This window comes from Callorhinchus milii, unplaced genomic scaffold (genome assembly GCF_018977255.1).
Source record: "Callorhinchus milii isolate IMCB2004 unplaced genomic scaffold, IMCB_Cmil_1.0 Scaffold9, whole genome shotgun sequence".
NCBI classification, from domain to species: Eukaryota; Metazoa; Chordata; class Chondrichthyes; order Chimaeriformes; family Callorhinchidae; genus Callorhinchus; species Callorhinchus milii.
Genome location: NW_024704750.1, coordinates 5,436,872 through 5,461,205, shown reverse-complemented (window position 1 = coordinate 5,461,205; position 24,334 = coordinate 5,436,872). Strand labels below are relative to the sequence as shown.

Genomic DNA, 24,334 nt, shown 5'->3' with positions numbered 1-24,334 from the left:
CAAAGAAAATATATTCATTTATTTCCTTTTTAGAAACTTCATTGAAACACTTGTGTGAAAAAAATAATTTCATTGAAATTATTCAATATGGTCCTGAAAGATACTTAAGTTAAATATTTGTCTTGCAAAGATGTGAAAACAAAGATCATCAAAACTGCTACAAAATGTGTCTCAGTGGCTTATTTTATCTGCTCCATTGGATATATATTGTCAGAACCATAAGCTTTACACCATATTTTAAACAGTAATCACATTGTTTGTATAGTCCAAAGTACAAAAAAACCGCAGCATATGAAATATTAAAGTAAATATTTAAATTTATACAAAGATGTGTATATACCATGTACTAAACCAACTTTTGGCCTCGTACAAAGTTGCTCCTCGACAGAAAGCAGTTCTGTTTTGTAATAAGTTATACAAAACATTATTCAATGTTTAAAGAATGTGTTTAGGCAAAGTTAACTGAAATGACCATAAAGATTGATTCAGTTCAAAACATCAAATTGAAATTAAGGCCAAAAAAAAGCTGTCTGTCCAGATTACAATGTACTATTAAGCACAAGATATAGCAAAATACTTCATATCTATAATTAAAGATAAAAAGAAAATAAATTCAATTTTTCTGATTTTTTCAGTCTTTAAATAGTTTCATTATTTACAAACAAGTTAATACAGTTCAAAGTATTGTTGTACACTAGAGAAATCCCCAAACTTCCAAACATGCACAACACTCCTGAAATTGCAATACATATTGGATGAAAATAATTATACAAGAAATTAGTGATCTATACATACTATAACAGGCATGGAACTAAATCCAATTCCAATCCCCTCAACCCTACAGAAAATAAATACTAAACTTCACATTAAACACATCAAGTTTTTTTTAAAATCAGTTGGCTGCAGGGAAAAAAAAAGGAATGTGTGTTTGGGACACAGGTCATTGGAAATATTCTGGTGGAGCGAGTCCTATTTACACTTCCATGACTGTAGAAAATAACTTTGATCTTTCTTCGGTCTGAAAGTTTGTATTATTCTAGTAACATTACTGCAGCCTATTGACACATCTGTCCCATCTCAGATGAAATCCGATCCTCTTTAACAGATGGCTAGTCTCCTTAAACCTAGTAACAGAATGAAGTGTAGAAGACTCTTCAATCTACATGATCACTACAAGAGAGTAGTGCAAATGTGAATTGATAGGGAGAAGGGGGGATGGTAGATTTATACTCTATATTGAATACAATTAGGTGATTGTGGAACATACCAGAAAAACATAGCCCATATGTTGGTTGGTAATACTCAATTCTGTAAAGATGTTATCAAGTTTGAGTTTTGCTGCAGTCATTAAGTTGGGCATTACCTTCTAAAATTCTTGTATATTAACATTTCTGCAGATTTCAAAAAATATAAACAAGCAGGCTAAATTCAATTCATGGCTAGTACTAAAGTGCTCTTCTCTCAGTTGTCTGAGATTTAATTCTCATTTTCTTTGGTTGTCAAAGTATTTTTTCCCATAAAATAAATGGTCTAGATCAAATAAATTGTTAAACAAAATACAGAGTCCTCCAAACATTTTAAAAACTGCAAAAAAAGCAATTTAAATCCAGTGTTTTAAAACACAAACCACAATATGCACTTCTATGCAACATGGACTTTTTATAATGCCGTCTATAAATGGAAATTAAGTTGAAAGATTTCAATAATTTATAACTAATTTTGGCAATCTAAATGCATGCTTGTAGTACCACACATTTTGTTTCCATTGCAACTGAGATGAATTACCAGCACCTTAACTAGCTGATATAAGAAGCGTTTTCCATTAACAGAACAAAGTCATGAGATTTAGATTTATTATGAAAATTTCCCCACAAGTACAAGTATTCTTATAAGGGCAATCCATTTAAAAAATAGGCAGAACATGTACAAATACTATTTTGGCAATGTTGTCATCTCAATAAGTAACAAATAGTAGCAGACAGTCAAGTTGCAAAACATAATAAAAAGAAAACATTCTGAATCAGTGCAGCAACATCACATTTTCTGGTCTATTGCAGATCCGCATCTCTGTTCAGGAGGATAAACTTCAATAAATGTACCTGGATTCACTTTTTCATACACCCTTGCGAGGCTTATTGCAACATTCAGGGTTGAACTTCCACTGAAATCTTAGCCCCACTTTTATGCCAGGCAGATTTATTAGCTTGCAGAGCTGTAAAGTTTAACACAAAATACATAACCTCAACAAATGTTCAGTTTAATACATAACATCAAATAGAAATAGTTAAGTATTATTTATAAAATTGAACAGCCCTCATTGTATGTCTGAACAGTTCATTGAAAAAACATCTGCTGTAGTTAGTATTTTTGCTGAAATGGGAGGTGGAGAAAGAAAAGCGAGTTTTCACTGCTCCACTTCAGTTTGTGTTTGTGAAACCAACAAGGTTTCACTTTGCCCTTCTGAATCCATCGCGAGAAGTGCTTCTACAGTTTCAATGGGAACACCATCTGGTGTTCGTATGTGCATTGTGGTACCATCAGCATTGGTTACTATAACAATGCCATCAGAAGTATGAGACACCACAGCAGTTCCTTGATGAGACAGAAGAAGTCCCTCAGAAGTCTGAATGAAGATCTGTTCATGTCCCTGAGCCAAAAATTCCTGACTTCCATCAGGGAGCTGAAACTGTAGTGTTCCATCTTCCGTCACTGTGCTCTCCAGAATATTCGCCGATACCACACGATTAATCTGATCGGCATTCTGTTCATCAACATGCATTATTTTATTTGGATCAACTACTTCCAATAAATTTATCTCTTCCGAAGTAACCTGGCAATCGAGTTCTACTTGATCAGATATGTCAGCTTCAAATGTCTCTTCAATTTGTTGCTGCTGCTGCAAGCTGTTTACTTCAGTCCTACAAATATGCTCTGTGGGCTCCACATCATGGGATAGAGCGTTCTCAAGCTGCTGCATCTGATCTGCTATGTCAGAGTCATTTATCTGCTCAGATTGCTCCTGATTGCAAAGTGGATCCTGGCTAGAAATCTCATGCTGCAGTTCCTGAACACAACTGCTGGTTTCTTGTCGGTTATTCTTAATCATATTTGAAAGAAGCGTATTCTGATTTGTCATTTCATCATCAGATTGCACAGGGGAGGTTAGATCAGGGTCACTCAGATGATCTGGTATCTGGTTTCGGCTGGACAACTGCTCCTGAACAATTTCTTCTGCTGTAACGTCTGTGTCCATCGTTAAAAAATCACTTTCTTGCTCCTGAATAGAATTATTTAGGCCTTGGTTTTCTGATTCCAGCAGAGGAAGTTGGGAGCTTGAAAGAGTTACTTCAGCAACCTGAAAACCTAGATCCTCAGAATTAGATTGCTCTTCTCCTGGCCCCATTGTACAATTTTTCATGTTATTCCCAGATAGTAACTCATCATTGTGCTTATCCACAACCTCAGCAGCCAATGTTCCAGGTGAAGTTGTAGGTGCATCGCAAGTATTCACCGCAGGACAATCAGTTGGCTTTTGGCCTACAAAAAACAGTTATGTGAGTAAAGGTTAAATATGTAACTAGGAAGAAAATTCAAGCTATCAATTTAATTGCCCTTCATGACATTCTCCTGAATGTCAAGTTGGCCTTACTGTATATATTTCACCCACAAATATACAGTCAATTCACTTTAGTCTATTCTGCGAAGCGCTTTGAGACATCTAGAAGATGTGAAAAACGCTATATCAAATGCAAGGATTATTATTATATATAGCAACCAGAATTGTAGTCTTCAGGTTGAGGTTATGGTGTTCTATACAAGTACATTATCTTTTGTCTATTTCTTTAAAGCATCCTCAAAGTCATATTTGCTCAGGTTACTGCCTCTGTGCATTGATTGCATTAATATTTGAGCATTTTAGCAACCCATTGTATCCTCTAATTCCTCTTCTGAAAGTTAATAGCATTTATTGTCTGCTCCAACGTCTTAGTTTCCTTCCCCATTTCATATTTGTCCACATCAGTTGATCATGATCCCATGGCATTGATTATTTGCAACTTGCCCCTAGTTTACTGTTAGCAAATATAGATAATTATTTTATCACCACTTTCTAATCATTTATGTTCAGAATAAACATCATTGGAGCAATAAAGCATCTTTACGTCACCTCACTAGTTGCCTCCTGTCACTCTGATGCAGCTCCATAAATCTGTGGTTTCCTTGGATTCAACCACTGCCTAAATCATTTATTGAGAATATGTAATATTACCTGCTTCAGTAGTTAAACATTGTAAATTGTCTTCAACTTTCTGTACTCCATTTTGATTGACATTGCTTTCAGTTTGCACAGTAATATCCATTCTCATTCGTTTTGATGAAGGTGGGAAGGCTCCAAAGTCCTTCTGAAAAAGATGATAATAATTTTAGAACACAATGAACGAGAAAGATAGAAATTACATATTTGCTGCAAACTGCCGCCAGTATTGTTAAGTAGAATATTAGGTTAATCGTACAAGTTTTAACAAATATGTGGCACTTGTAAGAAAAACATAATGATCCTTGCATTTGACATCGCGCTTTATCACATCGTCAAGACATCTCAAAGCGCTTCACAGGATATACTATAAAATAGATTATTTGGGAGATTTGTTGGGCAGGACACAGGGAGAAACTCTCTTCTCTTTTCGAACAGTACTATGGAATCTTTCACAAATGTAATTTTGTCGTTGTCGGGTGTTTAACGTCCACCTGAACAGGCAGGCATACTTCAATTTAATATCTCATCCGAAGGACAGCATTTCCGACAATCCAACACTCCCCCAGCAATGTATTGAAGTGGATTATGTGATTCCAAGTCCAGATATTATAAACATAACTAATGCTTGAAGCTCTTATTGTTGGTTTCCATCCTTTCTATAAAATGTTTGATATATCTCTGTGCTTCCACTCACTTCCTGATGTGTGACAAGGATTACGTGATTGCCCATTTCAGGCAGGGACTATGAGCTTCTGGTTTAAAGACCCGTGATCCTGTTTGCTGCAGTAAAGCAGTCACTAATGTAACAGGCATTCAGAAAGCAAATAAAAAGCTAAAGCATGTGCCAAATTGCAGGTTGGAGAATGCTTGTCACTCCCCATTTAATCAGAGAATGTCCCTTTTATCCCAACTCTCTGCCTTCTAATCAATATCCTATTCATATCACACTATTGCCTTCAATTCCACACACCCTAATTTGAGCTCTTAGCTCTTCTGAAAATCTATATTCATTATATATACAGTATATATATTTTAAAAGAGAATTATAAGAAAATCTATTTGGGCAAGTCAGGCAACATCATATTGCAAAGAATCATTTTTATTTTATCCAGCATTCAATGCATTTAAAGTTTAAAAAATTCATACTCACTTCTAAGGCATGTTTTTCTCCAGATGAATTCAGGTTGTTCTTGTCACCCACTGTAACTATACTGTAGGACAGAGATAAGTCTGCATTCTGCTGCTTTTCTTTGCTCATAAACTCGGTCATGCCTAATGATTCAGCCACCTGAACCATGGAAGGGAAGCGAAAATTTATCTAGTCTATAAATACCGCATTTTACAGAAAAATCATGTGAAATGCTTTGAAAATTTTTGATGACAATAATAATTTTTGTACTTGCTTGTATTATTACTGTATTAAATGCAATTTTTAAACATTGAACCTAGTGCTGTACTTTTACAGCAACTACTCACTTAAAGGAGCAAATGATAAATTGAAGAATGCAATATGAATTGCATGTATTTGAGTGGAATAAAATCTCATTTGGAGAACTGGGCAACTCACTAGATTTGCAATTTTCTTTTCACCGTTGGGACTCAATTAATAAGAATAAAATCTTCATTTGTTATTCACTATAAGGTCTATGTGACGTTTGTGCAGTTTTCACCCAGCTCATAATGGGTATTCAGGCAAAAAAAAAATCTAAATTTGGCATTCAAAAGGCCACAATAGTTGGTAAAAATGGAAATGTCACACCAGTGCAGTTGATGTTGACATAATTTACTCTGCATGTAACCTGACATGCGAGGACACAATGCGGACTGGATGTAAACAGTGGAAACGTGTTTCCTATTCCCCAATCTCGCATTAATCTCGCCTTTATGAGCACACAAATGTAATAAAGATATCAGAAAAGTTCTATCTCAGCAGGAGACAGATATAGTGGCATTGAACTATATTCATATACATTTTTAATAACTTAGGAAAAATGAGAAATACATTCTAAGTTCCAAAACAAACATTTACCTGTAAACAAGAGATTTGCAAGGGCTGTTGAGGACTTATCACCCGGAAGGAACTACTTAACTGCTCTTCGGCCATTTTCTTCACGTGCTTATGCAGCATTTCAAACTCTTTATACACATCTGGGAAGTGTGGTCTAGCAGGCCTTCCTCTTTCTACCTGGGAGTATAGCAGTAAATGGATGAAAATCCAGTGCGTCAGGGAACAAACCTATCCTTTGTATCAAAAAGGCAAAACAATACAATTCTTACAGTATACACCATACAAGCACCAGTACACTCTGAAAAATTGTACTTTTAACACTTTGTTTAAGTGGGCATGGAGGAAAACAAGAATTTTAACATGTTGTAACCAAAAGATGTCCTCCCCTAATGGTACACTGGGATTACAGTTATCAAAACTGTATTATTCTGCTTTGGCAGAGTATTTTGGACTGAGGAAAGCGGGGGGGGATGAGGAGAGAGGGGTTAATTTTTTTTAATAAGTGAAAACTCCTCACCTCAAAATCATCAGGTCCACCATTTTGAGTACAGCACCATTAGGTTGGCAGCATTCGTGAAACCATCACGACTGATGTGCTGCTAACATTTCTCACCGAGGATTCTGTTTCAGGCGCCACGTCATTTCCAGCTTGCGATAAGGATGGAAAGACTTGCAAAATGGTGGATTTGTGAATTAAGGGACATTATATGCATTATACACATACACTTGCGGCTTTTAAGTAGATATTCAGAGTTCTCCAGAGGCTGGAACTCTGGAATATCATGCAATATTTAATTTCTCTATCTCAATCTGAACCAGGAAGGAAAGCAACTTTAAGAAGCCATAAATGCCATTCCACAATTTTATAGTCTGCCAACCCATTTTTGTAAAAAAAAATAAACAAAAACACATAGTCATCAATTCCAAGATTTTACATGCTTTACACACTACTGCAAGTATTAGTGAAATTCTGAATAATAACAGGAGGAAATATTTTAAAAATTGCTCTTTATACCACAAAAAAGCCATATTTCTTGGCCAATCACAAACCAATATATGTTACATGTTGTAAGTAAAATTTCACTGAGCTAGGAGTTTGTCAATGATTCTTTATCAACCGATCAGAACAGAAATGTGTAAAACAGCACGCACATGGATTATTTTGAAAAATTAATTTGTGCAATTGCCAGCTTCATAACTCACACAGTCAACAATTCTCTTGGAGGTTGATACATTGCAGTATTTTGGAATTTTTCATATTTTTGTATATGAAATATCAGGAATTCATCCTAAATACTACACAGTTACATAGGCTCTAGTACAATACTGTAATAATACGCAAGTTCTCTAACCTTCATCAGCAGGAATTCCCAGAGTGTGATCACTTTTGTAAGTCTGGGGAGAGCCAATTCCATTAGTTCTTCATCATCACACTGCTTTAGGAACTAGTGAACCAAACAAAATCTTAAGTTCTATGTTGGATATAAAACAAGATGTACAATATAGTAACCAGCAATGGAAATAGTGTATAATAATACTTTAAATAAAATCATTGAAAGTAGACAGCAAATTAATTTTAGATTTGTCAATTATTAAACTCAGAATATTTTAATACTTTGATTGTTACACTTAGATCACACAATATCCAAGATCGTAAAACAAAGCAGATGGATCACTGCATTAAAAATAAGGGAAGAATGTATTCCCCGATTACATGTGCCAAAGGGTTTATAAATTGGGCCATAAAACATATGCTCACATTTGTATAAATTTACATTAAAGCCATGTGTTAAACAAAGAATGCCTGAAACAAATTTTGAAATGGATAATAAGCAAATCTGAGTTCTGATCTAGTGTACAAATTGAGGAGAAAAGGAAATGATAAAATAAATTGTATCCAAATTAAACCAAGTCACTTGTTGAAACTCCTACCTCTTTTAGCCTTGCCTTCCTCTTAAGGACTTGATCTTGAGGAGTGTTGTTGTGCTGTTTAGGAGGCCTCCCGCGCCGCACTGTTTGCCGATGCCCAGGAAAATTATGCGCTGATGTAATCTTTACAGGCTGCAAGAAAAGGAAGTGTAGCTTTTAATTCTATGCTTCAAACATTATGTTATCAACATTTAAGATATGTAAGATTAATAACAGAAATAACATTGTAAAGCTATATTATATGATACAAAAGTTTAATACACTTCACTTTAACATTGTGCACTAAACAACAGCTTCAGCTTTGTCCCATCCCAAACCTGCTGATTCGCAGTTCTATAGGTATTGATCACCCTCGCGATTATTCATGTGTGAGCCCAGACCACAAGCATCAGCAGTTTATGAGACTGGAGAGCACATCACAGTCAATCCAAGCTTGTCCCTACAATTATGTTCCAGCAGCAGTGTCTCAAACACAATCTGGAGTGGAAACACTGGTTGAAATTTTCCTACCTTAGGGATGATTCTAGCTTCATCACTCAAGGATCAAGCATCGCCCTTTGTGTTCTGAAGGGCTCAGTTCTACACTCAGTGAAGACATTGCCCAATGTGTCAACAAGGACAATATAAAACGTATTTTTTAAAAACTACATTACAAAATTAATTGTTAAAACAAATATAGGTTAAATTACAATTTACAGTTGTGTTCATCACATGAATATTTATAAATAGAAGGTGTAGGACATCAATCAAATAACTATTTTGAGACTATCCACTATGAATTTTTATTAATCCATGGCCAATTTAGAGAATTTGTAGAAATACTGTGCAACAGGAGCCAACATGAAACTCCAACATGAAAGTAATTTCACTGCACCTTTTATATTCACTTTATTGCTCAACTGTGCCCTGTCCATAAGCGAAAAGATATAATTCTGTACAAAATAATAAATTATAGTATAGTCTTAAACTTGCAAAATAGATTTTTCCATTAAAGCCCCTATGTTCCTGATTCCATAATGTCTCAGTCGGAAAAGACACTGGCCTGTATTGCTTTAAATATATCTACTAGGTGTGACTCAGTTACACATAGTACAGGAATGGTTCAGGTCAGTAACCAGGAAAGAAATTCATATACATACAAAAACCACAATGAAACAGAAACAATGCACAGTCATTCTTTAAATTATACATAAACACAGAATATCTGAGACTATCAGAAGCTAGATTCAGAGGTACTCATAAATTAGTGCAATAATGGACAGTGACAAAAAGTACTGTACTTTCTTTTAAAAAAGCAATGCTGCCTGGAAACCATGTTATGTATTTGACTGCCAAAACCACAATTTCAATTCTACTTTTTGCTTCTATCCTGAGAGTGGAATGAATTTTCACAAGCATCAGCTCTCTAGTACTTCAAGCAGTCCTGCTTGACATGTGGTCCTAGGACAGTATGATTGAAGGTTTTTTTTCATGTGAGGGGGAAGGATAAAAAAGAGAAAGAAACAAAATATTACTGCTGAGCCTTTCCTACCTAAAAATGCAGTTTCCAGTAAAGGTCACTGATTTATAACCACGCTAACCTAAAATGTAGAGGCCAATTGTAGCATCTAGCAGCTAGAGACTCAGCCCAAGACTCCTCTGTAGTGTAGAAGTTGTTTCACCTTGTCCAATGGCTTACGCAACTAAGTAATTAAGTTTCTGCACTATTCATGCTGCATTCTACCTCCAAGCACCTAGTTCACAATTTCGTAAAGCTAATAATCATCCTCACCATTAAGATCTAAATGCATCTCCCCTTATAGCTCTGAACAGTCGGGGCCCGAGTATGGGGAAGGGGTGGCGAAGGGATGAGAGAAGGCAGAAGGTGGGAGGGCGACCAAAAGCTTGGTCGAAGAGAAGGGTCTTGAGACCTTGAAGGAGGCAAGGGAGGAAGTGAGGCGAAGAGAATGCGGGATGGAGTTTCAGAGTGTGGGGGCAGAGAGGCTGAAAGCCTCTCTGATGGTAGGGCGGGTCAGACGGGAGACATGGAGCAGACTGGAGCCTGCTGAACGGAGGGAGCGGGCAGATTGGTAGGGAGTCAGCAGGTCAAAGAGGTAGGAGGGGGCAAGACCATGGATGGCCTTGAAAGTGAGGACGAGGATCTTGAACTCAATCCTCTGGGGGATGGGAAACCAGTGGAGTCGGGCGAGGGTGGGAGTGATGGGGTCAAGGAGCCTGGTGCGCGAGAATACACGAGCTGCAGAGTTTTGGATGATCTGCAGCTTGTGAAGGGAAGAGTTGGGAAGGCCAATGAAGCCCACAAATATACAGTCAATTCACGTCTAGAAGACGTGAAAATCGCTATATCAAATGCAAGGATTATTATTATACACACGATAATAATCCTAGAATTTGATACAGAACACATTACTTCTCAAAGTGCTGCACAGTTAATTTGATCTCACAAACAGCCATGAAGTGAATGACAAATTTATCCAGAGATAGTTGATTCCTCTACTCTCAGCGAGTACATTCAAGAAAGGGACAAAACTGGAATTAAACTATCTGAATGTAATGCTTTACTACTTACCTGCTGGACTCCCTGAGAAGATGCAGTTGTGCTATCCACTGTTACTGATTCAGTGGCATGGATTAGAGGGGGTGTCATTAGTTCAGGAGATGGTACTACTCGTCCAGGAGTTAATTTGCCATTTTCATCGCCACCATTTCCACTGTCCCCAACAAGCACATTTCCATTGGGTTTGTTTACAGAAGTCCTCTGTTCTTCAGGGGCAGAAACCAGCTGCCCATGAGATGCATTAAGCCTGTAGTGCCGAGCTAATCCACCTCTTCCAATATAGGACTTTTCACAGGTTTCACATTTAAACTTCTTAGGCTTGAAAGAACATGGCAAAGAAAGATTGCGGTCTTCTTCTTTTGCCTTTGCTTCTTCTTCTTCCAAACTGTATTCAGAATAGTCATCAGAATCTGACTGATGGCCCTCTGCCAAGTCTTCGGTTTTTATAAACTTATAATCTTTGACCTTATATTTTGGCGGTCGTGATATCCGCCCAGATCGAGTTTTGATTTTTACAGGTTTTTTCTGCTTCGATTTCTCACTAAGTTCGTGCTTCTTAGCGTTAGTGCAGGAATTTGCTACCACTGCCGTAACAGCAGATTTACTAGCAGCTATGGAGTTTGTGAAGATGCCAGATTGTGCACTGATGCTCACTCCCGGAAGCACATTAATAGAGTTTACAGGTGCAAGTGGTGGAGGCTGTCGCTGAACAAGCAGCTGGATTGGGGGTACAGAAGAACTGTGTAAAATATACTGCTGTGGTCCAGATCCAGAGAGAGGCTGGATTCTAATGATTTGAGGTCCAGAGATATTAACTCCACCTGAAACAATGTTGCTTTGGTTTCCCAATTGAGTAGAAGCTGCTGTCTTGGGCTGAACCACTGCCAGAGGTGGCATAGGCCTATCTTTCCTCTCCTTCTGTGGTTGCACGGTTCGTATGTGAACCTGGACAGTTTCTAACTGATGCTGTAGAAGGAAAAAAACATAACTCTATTTAAAAATTTAAAGTTCATTATCATTCACCTTCAAGGCCCTCCACGGCCTTCCCCCTTCCTACCTCTATAACGCCTTATTAACCTGTCCGCTCCCTCTGTTCAGCAGGTTCCAGCCTGTTCCATGTCCCCTGCCTGGCCCGCCCTTTAGCCTCTCCGGCCCCACCCTTTGGAATTCCATCCCACATTCCCTTCACCTTGTTCCCTCCCTTGACTACTTCAAGGCACATCTCAAGACCACCCCGCCCGCCTTCGCCAACCCTCCTATCCTCCCTGCCCCTCCCCAAATCCCTGACTGTCCAGCGTCTTGGGTCGTCCTCCCAACATGAAAGGCACTATACAAATCTAATTTTGTACTATTATATTGTTATTTTATAGCAATTTAGTTACACATTAAAAAGGTATTTTCAAAAATTGAATCAGTTAGCCCGTTTAGTTTTCAGATCAATATGAAATTACTTTTGAGCAGCAGTTAAAATATTTCAAAAGGCAATTTTGCAGATTATTACAGTACTTAAAAGGGTACAATTTAGTTTTGACCTAATTTTGCAAATACTTAAGCCAATAACACTGAACTGTGCGTATGGATTTCAGTGTAAATCACCAATCAGCATTACGAGCAGAACATGGCTGTCTTTCAAGCTGGTGAATTATAACAACGCATCGATTCCATCTGCTACCAGTTGCTATATCTCACCCACATGAAGTTCAAAAACCAAATCAATCATTCTATTTCTGAAGGATGTCAGTACTATGGCGATGAGAGAAATACCCATTTTAAAACACTCTTTTGATCGATATTACATTTTGAACTGTTTGTAATAACAGATATAAATTTGTAAAGCATTTTTGTTGAGAGTCAATCAGTGAGTTAGTGACAAAGCGGGAAATATTGTGGAGGTGGGGGAAGGCAGAAAGGTCATGGCACGGATGTAGGTTTAAAGGAAGGTTGAGGGTCAAACAAGATACCACGTTTCCACACTGGCTCAGTGAGGTGGACAGTGCATCCATGAATAGTGATACTGACAGTGCCTGAGGCAAGGAGGTGCTGACGAGATCCAAACGGAAGAACCTCAGTCTTGTCGACAATCGACTGGAGAAAATTGGCTCTCATCCAGGACTTAATGTATGACAGACAATATGTCAGGACAGCAGTGGTCCGGGAGTCAAGGATGAAGTCAGAGAGATAAAGTTGGTTGTCATTCGCATGCATGTGGAAGTTAACCCCGTGCCTGGGGATTCACGTCAGTAGGATGTCTCAATGTGCTTCACATGATATACTGTAATGTGTAATGACAGTATTTTGTAGGTACATGCCACAGCCATTTTGTGGACAGCAGTGTCCTACAAACAGCCATGAAGTGAATGAGCAATTTTATCTGGGGGATTGTTGCACAAACCCTGGGAGAATCTCCTTTTCAAATTGTGCCACGGGATCTTTAACGTCCACCTGAACAGTCAGACAAAACCTTTGTTAAACATCTCCACCTTTGTGGAGTCCTGTGGCTCAGTGGTTAGAGCACTCGCTTTGCAAGTGAGAGACCTGAGTTCAATTCCAAGCAGAGGGTGAAACCTTGGGCAAGTTTCCTTACTCCACACAGAGCCTAATAATAATCCCTCCAAAAAAACAAAACAATAATAAATTGGTCATTTTCAATCATTCGCCTTCAAGGCCCTCCACGGCCTTACCCCTTCCTACATTTGTGGGACATTGCTGTGTGCAATTGGCTGCCGCGTTCGCCCACAAATATACAGTCAATTCACTTTACAGTGTGTTCTGTGCAGCGCTTTGGGACGTCCTCCCGATGTGAAAAGCCCTATATCAAAAAAAATGCAAGGATTATTATCTCACCTGAAGGGCAACATCTCTGACAATAAGTGTATTCTGCACTGCAGTACAGTGTATTCCACACTGCACTGAAATGTCAACCAAAGGGCTTGGACCAATAACCTTCTGATGCAAGAGCTAAGAGTGCCACCAACCGAGCCAACCACGAACACGCAATACGGCAGCAGTAAAAAAAAGTATTTAAAACAACTGTGACCCTGGTTTACGTTTTCAAATTGCAAACAGACGTGTTCACCAATACCTGTGTGGAAGGTAAAACTCGCAAAGGTCCCAGCTGGTGCTGTGCGTGCGTAGACTGCTGTAGATTTTGTTGAAGGACTGCTTGGTGAGCAGCGTTCTGCAACTGTTGCGCTGCGTTGTGAATGATCGTCAACGGCGGCTTGAAGACCGCCTGCTGCTGCCACCCCGCAGTCGGGATCCGAGGCGGGCTGAGCCGATTCACTGCAGACGCCTGCGATGCAATGTTCACTTGCTGAAGAACTCGAGCGGGGCTGCACGCTTGGACCCGCTGGACCGTTGGCCCGGGATGATCCCCCCCACCTGGTGGCACCCGCGGCTCCGCAGTCGGGCACACGGGCGCTTGGACCAGCGGATGGTGTGGCTCGGGAGCTGCTCGAGCTTCCAGAGGAGCGCAGGGCGGCGCCGAGCTGCTCTTCCGCGGAGCCTGGCTGTCAGGAGGCCGGGGGGAGTTGTTGCTCAGACGCACGTTGGTCTCGCTGAGGTCTGGCGCCTGCTGCTGCTGCTGCTGCTGCTGGGGTTCAGTAACGCGGGTGATGACCGGCTGCGGACCGGTCAGCCCCGCGTGTTGCACCAACCGAGCGTGTGGCTGGCTCTCGGACATGTGGACCGCTCGGCTCCGGCTCTGGCTGACCTCCACCAGCCCCTGCTGCTCGGCTAACTGCTCGGCCAGTTGCTGCTGCTCCTCGGGGGTCAGGCCCGTGCCCTCCACGAAGGTGCCGTCGGGCTGCACGTAGATGATGGTGCCGGGGGCTCCGTCCGCGGCCACGCCCTCCAGCTCCTCGGTCAGCGAGAAGGTGGCCGCTTCCTCCACGGCCACCCGCACGTACTCGGGCAGCACCTGGGGCAGGTGGACGGCGAATTGTTTCGAGAGCACATGGGGGCGGTCAGTGGCAGAGGCGGTGGTGGCAACGGCAGTGGTCGTCGCCAACACTATCTCTTGTCGGTGGTGGTGGTGGACTTGTTCTTGGTTGTTGCTGCTGCCCGAGAGCTTGTAGTCGGCCGCCGCCATACTGGTCCCCGCTCACGGCCACCTCCTCGCCTGTCAGGCCGTCCTCCTCCTCCGCCATGTTGGCGGCCGTGTTTTCAGGCGGAGGCAGTCGGGTAACGTGGTGTGGGGTGGGGGGGGGGGTACAATTTCTGAGGCGGGTTTTTTTTTCCCGCAGGGCTGACTGAGGCGGCGCCGGGCAACGGAGCCGAGGAGACAGTCTCGCGGAAGATTAAAATGCCGGTTGAAAGGATTTAATGGGTCCCGACCGCTCCCCCTCCCCCTCCGCCCCCCCTCATTTTTTTTAAAAAAAAGTCGTTGGAAGGACGTCACGCGCGGCGTCGCCACAAGATGGCGGGGGGACGGGAGCCGGAGAGGCTCAAAGGAGCGACTGACGCTTGCGAGGAGCGAGCCGAACCGCCTGCAGCGCCCCCTTCAGCTCAGCGAGTGCAGAACATCCGCCCTCGCAGGCGGAGCCGACCTTGGTGCGCACGTGACCGCCCCCCCCCCACCTCTTAATATAAAATACACTTCATATATAGGTATTCTATTATATGTGTATATATATATATATAACATCAACGTCGAGTTTAAAAAAAAATAATTTTTTAAAAAAAATGTAAAAATAAATGGAGAATGTAAAAATAATGCGTTTTTAATTTAATTTAATGTGAGGGCAGAGGAGGAGGAAAAAAAAAGGCATCGCCCAACGTGGGGCTCGAACCCACGACCCTGAGATTAAGAGTCTCATGCTCTACCGACTGAGCTAGCCGGGCACTGGGAGCGCCGGTCATATTAGTCTTTATATCGTCAGAAGGTGCTGGTGGTGGAGGAGGCCGCGACTGCTGTGTATATATTTTTTTAACTCGTGGAGTCTTTGCTGCGTTCACAACGGGATCTCCCGAGTCCATCAACACATGGGTTCGAATCCTCTTCGGCCCTGACGATGGGCCTCGTCAAATGCAAGGATTATTATTATTATTATTATTATTATGATGATGATGATGATTACGTCGTGTCCCAAACTATATATCTATATATATGTATTATTTTCGAGCAGAAATTATGCAATACGGCTTATCGGGGCCGCGCTTTTAAGAAAGTAAAGGACTGAGTAAAGTAAAGACATTTACTCTATTTGCTCTTATTTTACTGTCCGAAGGCGATCTCCGAATAACTTTGCAACCGAGTCATTGCGGAGCGTTCAAGAATTTCAAATGATTCACCCGGTGTTATTTTTTTTTGGGGGGGGGGGCACCTCTGGGGCGTGTAATAAATTTTCGAAGATCATCGTTTCCGCTCAGCGTCGCCGGAGACGGTATTTCTCGTCGATCCCAACGTTCATCCCCCCCCAAAAAAATCGCCTACGTAACAGTCACTACACTCCCAACATCACTGTTGTCCAGTTTTTGCCTCCGAGATTGGTTCGCGTGATGAGGTCCCGCGTCAAAAAAGGAAGGTGTCGTTACGCTTGTCGCGATAGTGCAAGTTATTAAATCAGCGCAATGTGCAGATCAGGAGGGCGATAATAATCTGCGTAACAATACGTATTAATAATAAGCAGTATTACGCGAATCGGAAGGAGGATAATAATAATAATTAGCGGCATAATAATAAGTGTTATTACGCAGATCGGTTTAGATCATTCTCATCGCGTGTGGGATCTTTGGTAGCACCGAAATCTTCTCAGTGCTATTTACTATCCAAGAAGGCCTGGGCCCAGGAAGCCCCTCTCACTGGGAAGTGGGATTGCCTTTTGACCACCCGGCTCCGGTTTGGTTGGGGTATTCCTCTGGTGTGTGGCACAGCGATTTAGCACATTGTCCTTCCATTTTCAACCTGTAAGGTTGCAATACCCTAACCCAATAGGTACATTATTTATTCATCCTCTCACTCTGGTAAAATGATAATCCTTGCAATCCATTCTGGGGTTTTTTCCTGACTGATGTTTGAGTCTGTCTCCATGGGTGTTGTCCGCGCGCCCTGTTATTTCACCCTGGTGACATACTTCATATCTAAGCATCTTGATTCTGGGTCGGAATGAGGAGGGGATCCTCACGTTAAGACTCGAGTTGAAATTTACAACTGAGGTCCTTAATTAATCAATCAATCAATCAATCAAGTAATTAATTATTCAGTCAAAGTTTGCAAAATTCTGTTTTTTTCTCTATTTTCCAAAAAATGCAGATAACATTTACACAATTGGTACCCAACATTTTCATGAAAATCCAAGAGGGTTGATTTTGTATCTGGTAGTTATTGGAGAGGGTAAACCTGTGGTTTTAAGATATGAACCATGACACTAAGTCATAGAAATGCAAGACACAGTTGGAGGGCATCCAAATCCATTTTTTTNCCTGCAGGTGTCCGCTCCTCCGAGAAGCAATCCTAATGTTAATTGCCCACACACGCCAATGCTCTTCCTCTGCATATTCTCGTTTAATGTTCCGTTTAACCGGGGACCTCGCGTTACAATGCCTGGACTCTACCGTTATCGGATCCACAATCCATTCTAAGATCCACAATTCGCACAGAATTCAGAAAATATTTTCGGGTACCTCTCGCATAGATTTAAGAATGGTGTCGAGATAACGCTACGCCGAGTGCTTGGTTTTCACTGCAACGATGTTAATTGAACGCCACTCTTTTAATTGTTGCATTGACAAGGGAGTGGAGATGCTACATGACCTTCGCTCTCATCATTTGCAGCATTCAGCATTCGCCAATGAAGTCAGCGTTTCGTTGATTATTTGCCACTTAGTTGTCCTAAAGCATTGAAAGCACTGTACTCTCCCAATTATCTCCCCTGTTTGAAGCTATTAAAACCTGATCACTCTTTCAAGGAACCACACAAAGTGAGTGTTTTCTGACATATGGGTTTCACCTGCAGGTTAATAAACAATCATCCATTGTGTGGCTACACAGAAACAATGGTTAATTAATGGGGCTTTTTTGGGAGGAGTTGGGAAGGTGCATAATGGGCTTTGACCAGACTTTTACGAATAAATGCAGTGGTATCAAGGAGGGCTGTGAGCAGGAGATGGAGGGCTGTGAGCAGGAGATGGAGGGCTGTGAGCAGGAGATGGAGGGCTGTGAGCAGGAGATGGGGGGCTGTGAGCAGGAGATGGAGGGCTGTGAGCAGGAGATGGAGGGCTGTGAGCAGGAGATGGAGGACACACCTCCGGGATGTTATTGGAGAGACAGAGAGAGATGAGATGGAGCTTCGCGGCCCGATCCCGGATCGCTGTGGGGCTGTTTGGGGGGTGTCTCTGCTGCGAAGGACCGCGATCGGATCGTGTCATTCCAATCGGCCACAGCGTTGGCCATCATGAGGAAGGTCCACATGGTGTCTGTTTCCACCGCTCTGGTTTGCGCTGCCGCCCTCCTGGTGAGGAGGCTCTCCACCGGCGGAAAGAGTTGGACTTCCCAACGTGACTCCTCCACCTTCAGCTCTCGCCAACGCGAACGGCTGCTGCGGGAGATCGCAGGACGAGTCGAGGACATTCTCAGCCTCCGAGAGGCTGGAGCTCACCCGCCCTCCGCGGCCGCCCATCAGCCGCAGGAGGAACCCTCCCCGAGAGGAAGCTCTCGGGCTGATGGCGGCGTTGCCCTCCGCGCGTGGCGGGACGCGGCGGAGAGAGCCGTCGGGAACCTGACTCGGGGGACCATCGGGTGCAGCGACCTGAGACATCTGACAGGGGTCCGGTTCCTGGGCTCCGGTGACACCAAAACCGTCTCCAAAGGGGAACTGGAGGACGGCACCGGCGTCGCCCTGAAGTCGGTCAACGGCCGAGGGGAGGAGGTCGGGCGTTGTGTCCGGCGATATGGACTGACCCGAGGCTGTCACTCTCTGGCCGCCTGCAAGATTGTCAAAGAGATCGCTTTGCTCCAAAGGCTTCGGCATCCCAACATCATCCAGGTCAGCCCAGCCAGTCACTTACACACACCTCTGGGGGTGGGGATGGGGGCCAATCAATCGATTAATATCGCTTGGCTCTCCATTTGACTGATCGATCCATCCACACAGTGGATGTGGTCGACCTTCCAGTTTGATATCTTCCGATGAGCGGTCCAAGCGGAGTTGGTGCCCTTTCGGGCTCTGGTGATGCTCCGGGAGCGCGGGTTGGGTTGGGGATGTCCTTAACTTGATTTGTCGGATCGTTGCCGAGAATTGGGACACACGTCCCCGGAGTGTCTGACTCTGACCCGGTGTTGGCCATGGTCCCCACCCGGCCACCGAGTTGTCCTACAGTCGAGGAGGATGACTCTCCTGGTCCTCTGCTTCTCTCCTTTAGACATCCCCCCCCACTGGGGAGGAGTGATCCAGATGGAAACTACACCAAATCCCTTCTAACCCCCATTCCCACAGACCCCCCTCCACCCCCACCCCCTCCTCCCCCCATTCTCACCTTTTTATCCCCAGTGTGTGTGTGTGTTTTTTTTTAAAAAATCCATTGGGTTGGGGTTTAATTGGTTGGGGTTCGATTGAATGGGATTTAAAGCCTTGTTTCATTATCAGTGCTCAAACACGTTCGTTTATACAGTACTTTTGACAGTGAGAAAATATGTGATCAGAGCCGCATTGCAATGAGGGACTTGTGAGTGGCTGTTTGTGTGATGTGAGTTTTAGAAATAAACTCAGTGAGAGATCAGAAGTGGTTTTGCAGTTTGTGAATCGAGCATTTTTCAATACGGTATTGGTATCTACTTTGTCTTTAGTGTAACTACACTGTCTGTTTTGATTATTCCCCTCACCCAGTGGTTTGGGCAATGTTACAATGATAGATTGGAGGATGTGGCTGTGATTACAGCAGTTCTGGAGCTGGGAACCCCTGTCGAGATGATTCAGCTTTTGCAAACACCCTGGGAAGAGCGCTTTCGGGTAAGAAAACGAAAGAGAATTTAATCTGTGAATCTCGGCGCCGATCTGGAAACGCCAGAGCTTTTGCAAAGTGGATTGTGCGCTGACATCTCTGTAAAGAAAAGTTCCTCTCCAAACCCTTCTGATCGGCGTCTGGTGCAGATGGCACAAATGCGATGAGGAAATTAATATTCTGAAGAAACACGACCACTGACCCAACCTGAGGCAGAGGCAGATTCACCAGGAAAAGCAAGTTACTGCAGTCATCTCTATTAGATTAAACATAATAATGATGGAATCTGACATTCAGCTGCCAAGGAAGGTGAAGACCACGAATGCAGAATAATGACACAGACGTTTAAATGCAGTTTAAAAAACACGTGAAATAATACTTCTGCAATGAATAACAAAGTTGCAGTTAAATTCAGTTGTGAAGTGATGAAATCTTGCAAAGCGCTGCAGGTTCACAACACGTTAAGAGTTGTGCTTCTCTCTCCCCCATCCCTCCCTCCTGATTCTATGCAGAGATATGTAAACCAAAGCTCACAGAGGAGCTCAGTCCTGTGTCTGCTGGATGTACCTATTTCCTAGCAGTGGTTAGTGGATAGCTACTGGTGGTGGAAACTCCACTGTTATCCCTGCTGAGTTCAGCTAACTTGGCATGACTGACCCAGGATAGAAACTGAGATCTTCTTCATGGGTCAGTATCACACTTCAGATCTGTATTTACTCACTTAACAGAGGAGGCAGTTTCTCCTGGTGGGGTCTCGCCAACAAATTCCCCAAATAAAAAAATTGGTCACTCGCTTCATGACTGTTTGTGGGACATTGATTACATTAATGTGATTAGATGCTATATCAAACGCAAGGACTCTTATATTATTAAAACCATAAAGGAAGTCTCAGAAAGAGCACATGGGGAACTGTTATAGATGTTATTTGAATATAAAATAGATAATAACTTCAACTTTCCATCCTTAATGGTAAATATGCAAAACAACAACTTGGGCAGGTCATTTCGACTGCTGAGTGATGGTTTACAGTTGCTATGTGGATTGCGGGACTCTCGTTTTGTGCCAGTAAACTATATCAGTTTTCAAGACCTGCTGAAAAGCTCTATTTGTATTGATTTCAGATTTGCTTGAATCTGATAAATTTGCTCCATTATTTGGCTCACTCACCTCTGGGATCAGTGGTTTTGCTGGATTTTCATCCTCGCCAGTTTGTCATTGTGAATGGAGAGCTCAAAGTGACCGACTTGGATGACATCAGTACAGAAGAGCTTTCGTGTAAGGAAGATAGTGATTGCACACTGGCATTCCCCACCAGGAACTTCAACCTTCAATGTTCAACAGAGGAGAAATGTCAAGGAATAAATGAAAAGAGAAACCTTTATAATGCATTCAGGTACTTTTAGATCCACAGTGGGAACACAATGGATTTAAATGTTTTAACTGTCAAAGTACATTGATTTTTAATTTGGCATTAAAATTGAATTTCTAATCTCCTTCCCAAATAAATTAAATTATATTATTGGACTAATTCAAGCTTTCCAGTCTTGAATTCTATTTGCATTTTTTTCCCCATTAATGTTTTCTATTTCTTTTTAAAGATACTTTTTCATGTACTTGCTGCCGCACAGTGCACCGCCTGCCTTAACACCTCTTCTGAATGACATTATGAATGCAACAGGTAGTTACAGTTGAATGCATCAGTTCTTAACAGTGTTGGTTTGAAAGCGCTTTGAAAGAGTTCAAATGTTGTAAGGCGCTATAAAAATGCAAGTTCTTCTATACTAAGTGATTTGTGTTCAAAAGTGTTGTTTATACCATTAACTATAACTGCCATTTCTTCTCTACAGAAGACCTCCGATATGGAATTAATAAAACGCTAGAGATGTTTGGAGAAGTGTTGGATATATACAAATCTGGGCTGTATCGTATCAATCGTTCTCAGAGCTATCTGAAAGGTACTGTTCTCCTGTGCTGAAATTTTTGTTCTTTGTCTTTCGCTTCTCATCTTTCTTCCATGACACAGATTGTCTTTATTCCTCTTTTAGCTGGAAGAACAGATTTAATGGGATGTTGGTCTCCACAGGTAAATTGACAGATAATCCCATTCCTGCCTGGAATTCTGATCTCTTTCCTTCCTTTCATATCCAGAGATGAAGCTTTTTGTCCAGTGATAATGTATCCCATTGGAGTTAATCTTGTAGTAACAATCCTGCTGTGTAGCGCCAAATGTTGCTTTTTGATATTTGGAATTACAGGAGAGGAAAGTACAATTAGAATGACTCTAAAATTGGAACATCTGAATGGACCAAGGTGCCTTAAACCTAATTACACAACCTAATGTGTAGCAATAAACCTTTCACTTTTGTCCTTTCAGATTATAAAGTAGTTCAGGGATTTCACGTTCAAGGAAACTGTGACTATAAATGTTGGCCATCGTACAACCACCAGCGATGTTTGCTGTCAGCCCACGATGTAGAAGAGGCTGCAACCATTTGCCATTCCCATCGACAATGCCAAAGTTTTGTTATTACTCAGCAGACAACATGGACTGGTACAGTTACTTTTCCTTCCTCTGTAGCTATGTTGGGTAGCAGAACACAGAGCAGCTGAAGGACAGATGTTTCACAAAGCCGACTCTAGTGGTTGTTGATGGCCACAGAAAGATCTGTTGAATTTAAAATTGTGCTGAATTGCCAGCAGAAAAGTCAGAGTTTCCTTGTGATCTAACCATGTGGCAACAATCTGTTTTCTAAATCATAGTTAATCCAAATTTTCAGTCATCTACTTTTTATAAATTAACTTATTCGGCTCACATCAAACCACGTGTGAAGTCTATTCTACCAGCTGCTGTTGGTAAGAATAAATGCCTGAAGTGGACTGTTGCAGTCACCACATATTGGATACAATAAAATACTTACAATAAAGGCTTGTCAGCTATATCAGTGAATGCATAAATAATGCATAAGGACATCATAACCTAGTTGTTTCTTTGAAATGAAGTGCAAGTAAAATCATATCAAGAGCCAATAAACTGCTCCAGAGATGTTCGGGAGACACAAACAGTTTAAATACTGACTCGGATTGTGTTAGCAAGTGCTGGTGATTTTCATAACTTGACAGCAGAACAGATATAATTTGGTGATCGTGGGGGAGAGAACTAGATAATACATTTCATCGAATGAAGTTCTTGATTTATTGAGCTAGTCTGGTGAAGATACTGATTTTTAGTATGGTATAATGGAGTTGCAAATAACATACAATATGCAAAGGTAGATGTTGTTGGTTTGTATCTGCTCCACACAATTTTAACAAAAGTGTATCCAAGACAATGCACAAAACAGCACAAAACAGTTGTAGAGAATGATAGATTTTACAATTAGCTCTTCATGAACAGACTAACTGCATCTGTGGACAATTGGTAGGAAAGCATTTTTTTTTTTAATTTGGGGTATGTGGAGTAAGGAAATTTGCCTAAGGTTTCACCCAGCCTGGGAATTGAACCTGGGTCCTCTTGCTTGTGAGGTGAGTGCTCTAACCACTATGAAACTCCACATTTTGGAGTTTAAAAATGTGGATTGTGCAAAGACTGAAATACTCTCCTGCCGATACTTAGTGCTATTGGTTAAATACATTGCTTCCCAGTGATCTCTCTGCTAATGGTGAGCATTCATTTTGGTCAAAGTCAAGAGTGGTTGGTGCCAAACATGTAATTTAACTGGGGCATTAGCTAATGTTCAGGGAACTTTATGTATGATGGGTGGTAAGAACATCCAACCTAAAAAAAACTATTATTTTCCACAGGACGAATCTTGACATTGTTCCAAAGCTGCATCAATCTGATACAAGATACTAACTCAACTGTCTACATGAAGTCTAGTAGCTTAAAGGCACCTCTGTGAAGAAGCAACAGATCATAAGAAAAGCTTATCTAGAAAGAAATCTGAGACTTAATTATGGCTTCAGGAATTAAATCCTATTTCAGTTATTTGCACTACAACTGTTTGTTTAATATGCCAGCAACTAAACCACAGATTCTTGAATTAGATATGAACATAGAATTATTGGATCTCTTCCAGGGAAGGATCACCAGTCAGGAGATGCTTGCCAAAATATTCAGTGTTATTCCTCAAGTAGGTTTACTCTGCAATTTTGTAATGGTAGTATTGTGAATTTTGCAACTTTAAAAGCTTTCCAGGAGAGAAGCACTCCTTAATATGTGGAGGGGGCGGACCACCGTATCTGTAATTTAAGGAGATTTTATATGTTGCTCATGGAGTAGTGATGGACAAGAGAAATTCTTATAGGTACTGTGTAGCAAACATAACTGAAAATGTACTGACCTTGTAGGTTACACTTGTACTTTCAATGAAAGAATGTAATACATCAACATTTTTTTAAAAAAAGAATAAAATTACAATGCAGAGAAAAAAGGAAGTTTCCATGTTTATTTCTAAGATCTTCATATTTATTCTTTGTGTAGGAATGAAGAGATGAGGATTGAGAATAAAGCCTTTTCTGTTAAAGAATTGTGTGGGTCCCAGAAACGGAAGTGTTGTTGCTTAATGAGCCAATGTGCCCTCTTTCATTCCAGACCCTAAACCAAGTGGAAACAGTATGGATGTTGCTGTAGGACAAATGATGTAT

General features: G+C 41.5%; 2 protein-coding genes and 1 non-coding gene across 3 annotated transcripts; 1 reads left to right on the top strand and 2 right to left on the bottom strand.

The window, feature by feature from the left end:
* Positions 1-6: 6 nt before the first annotated feature.
* Positions 7-14,915, bottom strand: znf839 (zinc finger protein 839). Its single transcript, XM_042338108.1, has 8 exons — positions 13,832-14,915; positions 10,762-11,715; positions 8,196-8,324; positions 7,616-7,708; positions 6,285-6,440; positions 5,406-5,543; positions 4,268-4,400; positions 7-3,537 (listed from the first exon to the last, which is right to left on the bottom strand). Exons 1-8 carry the CDS (start codon positions 14,837-14,839, stop codon positions 2,405-2,407), a joined length of 3,744 nt encoding a protein of 1,247 aa, XP_042194042.1. The 5' UTR covers positions 14,840-14,915; the 3' UTR covers positions 7-2,404.
* Positions 14,916-15,518: 603 nt separating this feature from the next.
* trnak-cuu lies at positions 15,519-15,591 on the bottom strand. The gene has a single exon. It is a non-coding gene; the product is annotated as a tRNA-Lys (tRNA).
* Positions 15,592-18,143: 2,552 nt separating this feature from the next.
* Positions 18,144-24,108, top strand: LOC103175384 (extracellular tyrosine-protein kinase PKDCC-like). Its single transcript, XM_042338107.1, has 7 exons — positions 18,144-18,734; positions 19,575-19,697; positions 20,812-21,083; positions 21,289-21,368; positions 21,538-21,645; positions 22,065-22,241; positions 23,492-24,108. Exons 1-7 carry the CDS (start codon positions 18,144-18,146, stop codon positions 23,587-23,589), a joined length of 1,449 nt encoding a protein of 482 aa, XP_042194041.1. The 3' UTR covers positions 23,590-24,108.
* Positions 24,109-24,334: the final 226 nt, after the last annotated feature.

Excerpts from the sequence above, each read along its gene's own strand:
- znf839 (XM_042338108.1), bottom strand. The coding sequence starts at position 14,839 with ATGGCGGCGGCCGACTACAAGCTCTCGGGCAGCAGCAACAACCAAGAA. Across the intron at positions 11,716-13,831 it reads GAGTTTTACCTTCCACACAG|CATCAGTTAGAAACTGTCCA; the intron begins GTATTGGTGAAC and ends TTCCTTCTACAG. Across the intron at positions 5,544-6,284 it reads TGCAAATCTCTTGTTTACAG|GTGGCTGAATCATTAGGCAT; the intron begins GTAAATGTTTGT and ends TCCATGGTTCAG.
- LOC103175384 (XM_042338107.1), top strand. The coding sequence starts at position 18,144 with ATGAGGAAGGTCCACATGGTGTCTGTTTCCACCGCTCTGGTTTGCGCT. Across the intron at positions 18,735-19,574 it reads GGCATCCCAACATCATCCAG|TGGTTTGGGCAATGTTACAA; the intron begins GTCAGCCCAGCC and ends CCCCTCACCCAG. Across the intron at positions 19,698-20,811 it reads CCTGGGAAGAGCGCTTTCGG|ATTTGCTTGAATCTGATAAA; the intron begins GTAAGAAAACGA and ends TATTGATTTCAG.